The sequence below is a fragment of the Zootermopsis nevadensis genome, unplaced genomic scaffold (assembly GCF_977971745.1).
Source record: "Zootermopsis nevadensis isolate Lab colony 2312 unplaced genomic scaffold, Znev_1.0 Znev_ptg000005l, whole genome shotgun sequence".
Taxonomy (NCBI): domain Eukaryota; kingdom Metazoa; phylum Arthropoda; class Insecta; order Blattodea; family Termopsidae; genus Zootermopsis; species Zootermopsis nevadensis.
In genome coordinates this window covers 685303-697800 of record NW_028259137.1, presented here as the reverse complement: position 1 = coordinate 697800, position 12498 = coordinate 685303, and the positions used below count along the sequence as shown (strand labels likewise).

Genomic DNA, 12498 nt, shown 5'->3' with positions numbered 1-12498 from the left:
CTTCAGGTTCCATAAAGGAGATAAATTTGATAACATGGACTTTTCAAGGACTCTGCTTCACGAAGTTTGTCTTGTTGCAGAAGTTCTTCAAACATAACTTGGGCAAGCGTGAAAAAATCTGACTTTGTCAAATAAAGAAAATGCACCAAGATAATTCTTGGGCTCAAGCTGGTGTGGGCCAGATGATCTCTATTAAGGATATGCACAAATACATAAAAATTACTTCTACAATTACTCTTAGAGCATAATGATGATGTTTATTTGGGTTCAGACATTGGGTAGACTTATAGGTAGCTGTCAACCTTCTTGAGAAACAGGGCTCAAGTGGCAAGGCTGCAAACTGGTAGATGTTACACAGGGCAAGAGGAAGGGAAAAGCTGAGGTAACAGGCCAATCACAGATGAAGAATAAGGGGAAATGGTCGGAGTCAAAAATATTCTCCAACCACATGTCGAGGGGGGGGGGGGGGGTAGTTGGTCGACAGTGAGAGGGGTAAGAATTGGCCATCTTCAGGGACAAATGGAAGGTGCCTTGTTCTCGGTGAGAACTTGCTTCTGTTCTTTCAGATCATTAATGACAGGAGAAGCGGTAGCCACCCTCTCTGTTCATGTTGGGCTGGAGCTCAATCTCTATCTGTTAATAAAATCCTGAAGATGGGGACAGAGATAGTCCCTGAAACATCAACAAGTTTTTACTATTTGACATAGCTGATAGCCCAAGAGGATTTTATTAATTTAATTTTCGATCTCATCCCTGATGATCCAGTCCATACATCCACATTTTTTGGCCAGAATATTGGCATTCCATAGCCAAATATAACGGGCCCAGGTTATCAATGTGTTCTGCCACAGCAGACTTCTCGGGTGGTAGTAGCGGAAACACTGACTCACTAAGTGTAGTGGTGTGCAAGAAGACCATTTTGATGGTGACAGCAAACATTAGTAATTAAATACAGCTTTCATGGGGGCATTCCCAGAACTTTTCACACCTCATTAAAAGACACTTGTCAAAACGCTTTATACATGAATTTATGGTTGCACAATCAGATGTATATAAGAACACAATTCACAAAGTAGCAAAACCTTCTGATTCTATTTCCTTGGAATTAGTATTAATTTTAAAGTCTGCCAAAGTCCTATATAAATATTTTAAATATATGCATCACAGTATTTCCCAACTCACCCAAAATTCAATCCTGCATTCAAGTCTGTGGGAGAGGGGCAACATCAAGTACAGAAAATACAGTTAATGGTTATAATGGAATGCAGAGTTGGCATGGCATGCTTCTGGAAACAAGTCATTGTTGTCGTACATAAAATGCAAAAACTTCATGCCTAATACTTTCTTGAAATTCTTACAAAGAATGCACATTTTTCACGCACATGTCTTCTTTCCGTGTGCCCCATAAACACATCGGGTGATTGTGGAGGCCACAATCCTCAACTTACAACTCATTCACCAAAGATTTCTCATTAACCCTTCAACGTGGGAATTTAAATTCCGCGCTGCTTGACGAGGAGTGGTGGCCATTTAAATTTTGCTCTAAAACACTTTATTTATCATAACGTTTGAACTATATAACATATAATGATCAATTCTTCACTGAAATCCTCTTAAAAGATGGTTTTATAATTTCAGCGTATAATATGAACATCCTGTGTGTGACAAATGCTAGTAGTCGATTAGACGTTGAGAGTTGTATGTTATTTATTGAAACGTCAGCAAAAGTCAACACTACCAAAATACATGGTTTTTATCTTTTTCTAGCGGTTCCTGCACATGACGCAATGTCTTTGAGGCATTGAATTTCTTTCCTGTGTCAATAATACGCGGGAGTAAATATGTCTGCGCCAGCTGATATTCTGACAGCGAACTGAAGGCCACATATATACATCATACTTGGCAGTTATAACCGTCTCTTACTAAGAACTCTTCTGATTATAGACTTCTGAGTATAGGGGTGCTAAAATTGTTGATATTTGAAGACACAGATAAACATAACGGTATATCTATATATATATATTATGGAGCCCCTTGACCGTTTCAGATAATTTTTTTTCCTCTCTACTTCGCTGGAGCAGTTATCCTGTCATATGAGACTGAGAGAATGAGTTATCTTACCTCTACAAACAAACAGCTCAGTGTTCTTTGGAAGATTGTGTAACCTCTTAGGTCACGCATTTATTCAGAGACTAGCCTTTAGAGATCGAAGAATGCGACGTTGCCAATACATGATCAGAAAGAGCATTTCTTCCACACCAGATCAACTACAAACATCATATATCAGTCGTTATTGTTTCCATAATTATGGGCTTTTGAAATTAGGCTTAACAGCAGACCGGGAATTTAAATGCCAGGGCGTCACAAGACGTCCAACCACAGAATTGTTCACAGTGTGTGCTGTTGTACTGTCCTGCATAAAATGTGTGTACAAATTTTTATCATGTCAGTTGATTGAAGAATGATGACAGAATCAATCTCACGTAACATTTGGAACTGAGTGTTTTGTGAAAAAAACACAATCCTAATTGTATAAAGTGAAGCTTTCGTGGCGACTGAAGTTGGTGAAAGACTCTCGGGCTACAAGCCACATCAGGTAGCTGAATAGTGGATAAACCATATCTTCTGCCTGGTATGGTTTATTCACCATTCAGCCACCTGATGCGGCTTGTAGCCCGAGAGTCTTTCATCAACAATCCTAATTATCCTCCATGCACCAACTGCACCCCAAACCTCAATTTTTATATCATGCATGGCACTTCATGAACAGCATGAGTATTTTCTGTGCTCCAATATCTGTTATTATGGCTGTTTACATAACCAATCAAAGTGAACCATGTTTCATCAGAACAAGTTCTGGGTCATTAAGTCCATTGAATACTGATTCCTGAAACCACCTGCAGTATTTTAATCTTGCTTCACACACAATCTGGTGGCAAAAGGCCATGTATGACTGTAGTTCTGTGAGGCCATAAGTTCAGCAACTTCATACCACTGTGAGCTGTACTTTTTGCCAACCCGCAACGAAGAGACAAAAGTCATAACAACTTCTTTATCCTAGTTTCTAATCAAGTTCTGATGTCATCAAGTTTTTCTTCAGTCAGTACACATCTTCTTCAATTTCTTTTTGTCAAGCACTGATCCTGTAGAATGTAATTTTGTTATGATGTCGTAAATTATTGCTGTACATGGTACCATACTGTCAGGATACTTCCTACAAAACCTTCTACAGAATTTCCTCCACGAAGAATGTTGTACAAATGTATCACATATGAATAATTTCTGCAGTATATTTCACAACACTGTGAACTGTATTCATACATATCTCAAGAAGAACTAACCATTCCAAACAAACAGCACTACCAAGATGTTGCAGCAAGCAACTGGGGACTAAAGTGGCCCAACCACATACGAGTCTGGCTCGGCGAGCTTGACTTGTGAGCTGGGCTCAGATATATCTCACCACACATGCATAGCAGACTCGGCTCGTGACACCCCACCCACAAACGAGTTTGGCTCAATGGAACCCAAGCCGAGCCGAACTCGCAAGCCAGACTCATACAGGTAAAACTGACATATTATAATAAAAATTCCAGGTCAAATATGAATTACCCTTGTAATATTAATATTATCCAGATAAATAAATATGAAAATCTCTTCTTAAATATTTAATTTATTTTTAGACTACTTACCATCATTACATTCACAATAAGATTTTGAATATGCAAGTAACAGTTTACTTATGTCATATTCTGTGAGGATGGCTGTCTTCTGGGTTGTTGCGCCATGTAGTCTGGTAGAAGTTTACCATCACCCTGATGATGGAGGCAGCAAGGACCTCTGAAATGTTGGTAAACTTCTACCAGACTACATGGAGCAACAACCCAGAAGACAGCCATCTTCAGACTCATCGCCGTGAAAACCAAAAATCCTGCTATGTCATATTCTGTGATCTGCTTATGACTACAAGAAGCCATGGCTACCACTTAGCAACATAACAAGTTGATACAACTTGAAAAATATATAATAAATACAAGAATTTTTCAATATCTTATAAGAAAAATGATATTCAATACAAGCAAAAGCTTCTACATATTACCAGCACATTATACCTTGGAAGGGGGGGGGGGGGGGGGGTGCTGTATAAATGCAAGATCCACAAGGCCACAAAGTTTGAACATGCAATAATGCAAGTTTTGAGGAAACTGTCTGCTAGCACATCTAACATTACTCCAAGCTCTACTGCAGATTTAAACTGGGGTGCAAGAATGCGAAATGGACTTAAATGTATAATGAATGCTTCTTGGGCTACCAGCTGTGTCAGGTGGTTGAATGGGGAAAACACCAGCATTTCAAGAACCAACTTCGTCCTTATCCTCAGAGTACTCAAGCTGTAGGAGATATAGTCCCTGCTCTATATATACCTGGCCCAGCCCCATATTATTGGCTGCATGACAGCCAATAGAGACTGGAATATGAAGTGATGTGCTTGCTATTTTTAGCCGAGCTTTCCAAATGGATAATATGTTTGTCACCAGGTACCAAGGCCTGGCTCAATGTGAAACCCCCGTCTCTATTGAAGTTACTGGAGTTCAGTCAAAGTTCAATTTCTTCCTTCACAAGGCAGTCCAAATAACCTGAAGGAAGCAACTGAAATTCAACTGAACCCAGTAACTTCAACAGAGATGGGGTTTTTACACTGAGTTGGGCCTCGTACCCGGTGATGAATTTGTTATCCAATCGGAAAGCTGGGCCAAAAATAGCAAGCATGTAACTCCACAAACCAGTTCCTGTTGGCTTAAGTGCAGTCAATAATATGGGGCTGGAGCAGATATATATAGAGCACGGACGGGATGCCGAACAACTTCAGTACCCTGAGGATGAGGATGAAGATGGTTCTTGAAATGGTGTTTCTCCATTCAACCACCTGACATGGCTGGGGCTGGTAGCCCAAGAAGAATTCATCATACTTAATCGCCATGAAAACTTCAGATCATGGACTGAAATGGATCAGGAGATATAGTACGACAGACTATTATTAGTGAGTGGTGGGACATTCTCTTTTCATAACAGGAGAATTTCTCAATCAACTAATAAGTATCAATGATTCACAGATGATCTTCAGTATAGCATTTGTTTGTTAGTCACTATAGCTATTGTGATTTGTTTTGCATAACAAAACCAATGTTTACATACAATTTATGAAGGCTAGAAGCTACATGCTCTATTTTTCTCACACAAATGACATAAAAAGACATAATCGAATGTGTCTTTAACATGTATTCAAAATGAAAGGTTGCAAAAAACATGTCTATTTTCAATGTTAGGGAGTCTGTCTGAAAATCCAATGAAGAGATTATCATGGAATATGAGTGCGGAGTTCTCTAAAATTTGTTAAAATGTGCCAATTAAGGTAAAAATCAGACTACATTAACAAGACACTTTATATGAAGACCTACACATGTTTCTGCATCATGTACCTCAATAAATATTTATAATAAAAAAAATTGTTGAACACAAGTTGTAGAGAAAAATAAAACACATTTTATGCCAAACAGTCATTTCATAATTCCATAACCAGTAGACTGGTTCTGTTAAAAAATTATATTGGCGGTACTTGCTCATCTACCCTGTCTGTTCTATGCTATTTGTAACTGATCATCAAAAATTATAGCATACAGATTGATAATCTAAACACAGTAACAGAGCAAATGTACCAGATTTATACCATAATGTGTTCCTTGTTTTAAGACTGAGTTTGATGAATGAATGACTTGTGTCCTAAATCAGATTGAGTATCATTCTAATTCTTTTTTCTGAAATTGTTAATAATTATTCTTCATAAACAAACCTGAGAAAGTCTTTTAGACAAAGAGCAGTGAAAAATTTCTATTATATTCATATAAATATATTTTGTATATCCATACCTGAAAGTCTGAAGAATCGGTGACTGTTTCATTACTTGTTTTCTTGGTATTTGTACTCAGAAGTCCTGAGAGATCAGCTATAAAGGCCTCGTCATATATTCCTCGTTCATCCCATATTTTGAATATGCGAAGTATTCTGTGTTTTACCTTCTCTTCCCTGAAATCAAGCAGAAACATTATAGTTGTAATACATGTAAATTAATGGAAATCTAGGTGGCACTGCATAAGTTAACAAACTGAGCTTTATCTATACTTCTGTGTTTGTGTAAACCATTTACTTCTGCTCTTCCCTATGAATATAGACAAAAGTTAACATTTATACTACTGATGCACTCTTCTTTCTGGCTAAAGAAGATGACCCCTTAAACACAAAGATTAAATTAAATATTTTGCATATCTCTTAAAATATTAACCAAAACACTGAAAAGAATTACAAACTGAATATAAACTTCTAATTGGTCTTATAACTGACACGATGAGTAAAATTTAATAAACATGGAGGAGGGGAGGGGGAGAGAAAGAGACAGAGCATTCTTCCTGCTTAATTCCCAAATAAATGCAATTAGATCCATTTAACAGGCATGACATCTAATGATATAAGCCATTTTTTATATATTTATATATATATATATATATATATATATAACAGCTGGAGAATGTGGAGCATTTCAAGTACTTGGGAAGCATAGTCATGACGGATGCCCTATGCACCAAGGAAGTAAAAGCAAGGATAGCCATGGCCAAGGCAGCTTTCGTCAAGAAGAGGATACTTCTCACTAGCAAGTTGGGCTTGGAGATGAAGAAGAAACTAGTGCAGTGTTACGTATGGAGTGTCGCGCTGTATGGAGCAGAGACTTGGACACTCAGGAAGAAGGAACAGAAATACCTGGAGAGTTTTTAAATGTGGTGTTGGAGAGGAATAGAGGAGATCAGGTGGACGGATCGAGTGACCAACGAAGAAGTATTGAGGAGAGTCAACGAGCAAAGAAGCATTCTGCAGGCGATTACACGAAGGAAAGCTAACTGGCTGGGACATATTATGAGAAGGAATGGATTACTGAGTGATATCACCGAAGCCCAGGTTGAAGGCAAGAGAGGACTAGGAAGAAGATTGATACAGCTAACCGACGACCTTAAACAAGGAAAGAAGATGACGTTCCAGGAATTAAAGCGAGAAGCCGAGAATAGGGACAACTGGAGAGCTCTGTTTGGGCAGAGCAATGGACCTGTCGTAAGACAGAACACTTAATAATATATATATATATATATATATATATATATATATATATATATATATATATATATACACACACACACACACACACACACACACATACATACATACAATATTACAAATGACATATAAATTTCAATGATCAAACACATAAATAACATCTTTTACAAATATATCATAAGGATATACTTACAATCCATCACACAAACTTGTCATAATGCACAGAATGACATATTTTTCTTTTGGCCAGGAGCCATACAAATTTTTATCCTCATGGCTTTTATATATTAAGCACTAACAAAAATATTTCAATATGCCGCCAATAAACAGTGTAAGTTGCCTTTCATTAAAGTACACTTGTCAAAATGATATTCTGATATGAAACAAGTAAGCTGACCACATTTACTTACACTATTACTATTTGGCTGCTTTTTGGCCATGGACATTTCATGTATTTTTGGAAATGAAATACCACTGGTCCTTATTTTTTGCAGAATCAGGTTTATTTACTGATGGTCCATTCATGTAACAGCAAAAACTTTCATAGTTTTAGAATTTTCCATCACTGACTCTCCATTCACATTAAAACAAAATCTTTCACCATCTTAAACCTCATAACTTGCTTACATGTGTGCTATGATTAAATGTTCCTTGCACCAATCATTTTTGAATTTCCTTCTTCCAGCGGACTGAAGCTAACATATTGAAGTACAGGCTTTTACTAACTCTTCAATAGGTTTCATTTCACGTTTACTTTACGCATCATTTACATTAAAAAATACCTTCATTCTGAAACCAGCCAAGAGCTCAGAGACAAATCTCCTAACTTATGATTGATAGTACAATAATGTGCTGCTTGGTCAGGGCTATCAAACACCTCATGATTAGTACAGGCTAAGTCAAAAGTAGCTGCACAACTTTGGAGAACTGCAACTGTGTTACCTGCAGCCAAAATGTGCTGATATCAGCAGATATCTGTAGAGCGTAATCTCAAGTTTCGTTTGCTTGTTGTAGTTCCTCACACTGCCGCTGAGAGCGCTTGTGAATTGTGGAAAACAAAATGGAGACTTACAGTGGCGAGGAAAGAGCAAAATGTGTTTTCTGGTTCGAAAAACGAAGAATGCAACCCAGTTTCAGCAAGATGGTGAACCTCCTCATATCCATACAGACATCACTGCATGTTTGGATCTCCACTTTCCAGGTCGGTGGATTAGGCGAGCAGGTCCACTCAGCTTGGCCACCTCGTTCACCAGATCTCATACCAGCAGATTTTTTCCTGTGGGGATACATTTAGGATCATGTTTACCACCCACCCTTACCCAACAATCTTAGAGAATTACGGAAGAGGATTCGTTTGTTCGAACCAGAACACACATTGTGCTAGTTCCTCGCCACTATAAGTCTCCATTTTGTTTTCCACAATTCACAAGCACTCTCAGCGGCAATGTGAAGAACTACAACAAACAAACAAAACTTGAGGTTATGCTCTACAGATATCAGCACATTTTGGCTGCAGGTAACACGGTTACAGTTCACCAAAGCTGCGCAGCTACTTTTGACTTACCCTGTATAGCAGACAAATCCCACCTGAAATCATTGAGGACTATCCCAGGTCTCCACAATAAAAAATTAGAGATGAATCCATGTCCAGGCCTTTTTCAGGGCACACAAGGAACAGAGAGGGAGAGAGAAAGAGAATGGCTCTTTTGAGGAACTAGAAAGGAAGATAAGATCAATAGGAAGTCTTCTTATTGGGAAATTTTTGTTGTTGTTCTTACAATGAATTCCTAATTTTCTTTTTTAGCAATATAGTTTTGATAAACCTAAATTATGCTGTAAGATACTGATGTTAACTGATTCATTGCTGCTGTGTGGTGCCAACACACACATTGGCAGCATCATTAGCACCGCACAACATATGGTAGCATCAAAGCTAAAACAAATTTACAACCATTAAATTGATACTAGAATCATGTAAACTAACTACATGGAGTATTGTCCTCCTTCAGAAGCTAATAGTTCTCAACTAGTGAAGAAATTTTATATATTTTATGGAACCAAAAGGTTCACAAGAACTTGACATAACTGCTGATATCTTGAACCAGAAGAGTCCAGTCTACATTACATTTTACTCAATATATATTTTAAAATTATCCTTCCACCTACACTTAGGTCTCCCAAGTGGTATCTTTCCTCTTTGTCTTCAGACTATAATTTTGTAGGCACTGTTCACCTTTTGCATGCAACTTTTTGTCCCACCCACCTTACTCTCATCCTATCATAACTCCATTTGGCAAAGAATACAAATTATGAAGTTCCTCATGAAATAATTTTCTCTGGCCTCTTGTTAAGCAGTATAAGAAGATACACAAATAGAATTTTGTGCTAAATAAACCCTGTTAAATCAGAAATTTACTGTATTTGATTTTTAAATAGACTTTAAATGCAAATTCCAGCAGTTTGTAAATCATTTGAATAACACATTCAGACTCCATTTAGCATTCAAGGTGCAAACTGAGAAGCGTGAGCACAAAACAAAACTGCATGAATAAGGTTATTTTAATTCTATATATATCATGGTATTCTTACGAGCCACACATGAAAACATCATTCAAGTATGTATTTTGCACATAAATATAATGTTACAAAATTTATTAAAAAACCAACATCCAACTGAACTGAACATAATAGGAAATAATTAAACAGAAAACAACAGGCATATAACTTAGGAACAGACATAATTACTAAAAAAATATCATAAAAATTAGAAATTTATTAAATATTTAGTAGACAATCATATCTGCATTCTTCAAAATTATTTGTAAATGTGAACAAAGCTAAGCTAACGCTCATCCAACCCCTCGTGACACCAAAACATTTACGCTCATGCACTCGGCACATCAGCATACTTTCTGAGCAATTTTTTCACAAAGTTTACACTGCACTGCTAGAAGTTTCACTACCTAGACCCAAGACATACAGGTAAAAAAAAACTCAAGTTTCTCAGTACAGATGGCTCAGAAGTGCAGAAATCATGTGCTATGAACAAATGAAGAAAACTAAAACCGGAAGGATGAGGCATTAACAGGAGCAACTGTCCACTGTTAAATGTATGATGTCGAACATACTGCCTAGTGTTCATAATGGCTGAGCAAATATAAATGTAGAATGGTGGCATGTGTTCACACTTGTAGTCTCTGACTTACATTTATTCATTTTCTTTACTCACAGAATATTATTTAATTTTGGAACAATAAATTAGTATTAAATGATGTAATGCAGGATAAACAATGAACTTCATTCTTACACACAGGAAAGCAATAAGATAGCTTTGTAAATCTATTTATTCAAAAATAATTCAAAAGTCAAAGGTAATAAACTTACCGAACCATAGTTGTCGCCCTCTGGAGAGCAGTACCCCAACTCTCCACAAATTCATAGTTCTTCCGCTTGCTGTATTGGATTACATCATTTGCCAGATAAAACAAGGTCAAACGATGCTCAATCCTCACTGCAACAGAACAAAATAATAAATTCAATACCAGAAAAAGGTAGTTTTTAGAATGACATGGCAGAAGAACAGTAATTGATGAGTTACAATTTGGCTTCATATGTTGCCTGTGGTACATTAACAGTGGAGAAGGGTAATAAGTTCAGCCCCCTTCAGTACATTAATGTTTTGTGAAAATATAACCACATTTAATTTTAAAATAAGTAAACAGTGATGAAGAGACATTTATATCAATAGAACAGTTGAATTTACGTAGTCTAGTTCTTATTTACTTTTCAAACCATCCCCCAGAATTAAATCTTACATATTTTACTGCAATCATAAGATGAATAACTGTAGACACTTTAAATTAAGACAATATTAAATATTTTCCCATTCCCAAAACCTACTGTGAATTAATATTACGCATGTCAGCATTTCAATTTAAAGTACAACAAACATAAACCATTAAAGTGCTTTCCTTTCGTACAATTTCAACGTACAGGAAAGATATTAGTGACCTAGCAAAACAATATGACATTTCATCCCAAATATTTTTCTTTATATACGCCATGATTCTTTTTACAATTTTTTATTTTCTCCCTGGTCGGCAATTTGCTTATATAGTAGTATTACAATATGGACGGATTCCATTTAGTTCAACTAGCTAGTGATGAAGACGGTGGCCAATAAACAGGAACTACAGCTTAACAGGGTTTCAAACTAAACTGTGGTCCTGATCGTCCCCACAGTCAAAAAATTGTGATTTAATAGGCATAAGGAACAGGGATAATACATGGAAAAAATGATGCCATATCCTATCAGTTCACATCACAACTTATGACATTTGAAGTTCTCACAGCTATTAAGATGTCAATGTTGTTTTGGGTTGTCACTTTGTGGAGTCGGAAACCGATACTATCATTTTGGAGAAACATATTTCCTTCATCTTCAGGAATGAAGATAAAGATAGTATGTTTCTACAAAATGTTCGCATATACCAATAAGTCCACATGGCATCACAACCCCGAAAAACATCAACACATACAACTTATTTCCCTACTTTCAATAAAATCTTCATGGGCAATCAGCAATGTATGGTTGTTGTAAAAAACTGATATTTCAAGAGCCATCTCAAGACGGGACTTGAAATTTTGGCCAACTGCCCATGAAAACTTTACTGAAATTAGTCATAAAAGTTACAGATCATACATTATTTTCCTACTATCCATATTATTATATATACCAACAGAGTCTTTGTCTCTGAGCCAGAATTTTTAAATTATTTACTGTATCTGTAATTTGTGTTGCATATCCACCTCAATGTAAATTTGATTCAGTGACCCACTACAAAAAGGATACAAATTATGTTACTGCTTAATCCATTCAAGACCTCACCTCTATTAGGCTCATATGTTTTCTTAACACTCCATCTGAATCTATACTAATGACTGGCTTTCATTTCATCCATAAATTGGACTAAGCCTTAAAAATATACCACACATTACATAAGACTCTGTATATGATTATTAAATGTGAGAGTCCTTGAAAATTACTACTGCTGGTTTTACTACACAATTTACAAACCAAAATGGCAAATTTTCTTTATTCCAAATAGCTGGCATAAGTTTAAGAGTATCAGCATATAATGGCCTTCAGCCAATTTGATCAATTCTAAGGGTATATGTAACATTACCCACATCAATCCCTTACACAATTTTTAAAAATAGGAACTTCCCAACCTGTTGAATAAAAATTTATATGCACAGGTCAACGAGCAAGACTTCATTGTGACCATGAGGCAAACTAACTATTAATACACAATGAGTTAATACATGAAATGTTCA

At 36.6% G+C, this 12498-nt stretch overlaps 1 protein-coding gene across 1 annotated transcript in view; it reads right to left on the bottom strand.

The window, feature by feature from the left end:
* LOC110835453 (uncharacterized) overlaps positions 1 to 12498 on the bottom strand; it is a 41967-nt gene that overhangs the window by 22582 nt on the left and 6887 nt on the right. The window contains exons 2-3 of the mRNA XM_022075673.2: positions 10546 to 10672; positions 5928 to 6084 (exon numbers count right to left, since the gene is read on the bottom strand). Coding sequence (XP_021931365.1) covers positions 5928 to 6084; positions 10546 to 10672 — 284 coding nt within the window. The remainder of the gene's footprint in view (positions 1 to 5927; positions 6085 to 10545; positions 10673 to 12498) is intronic.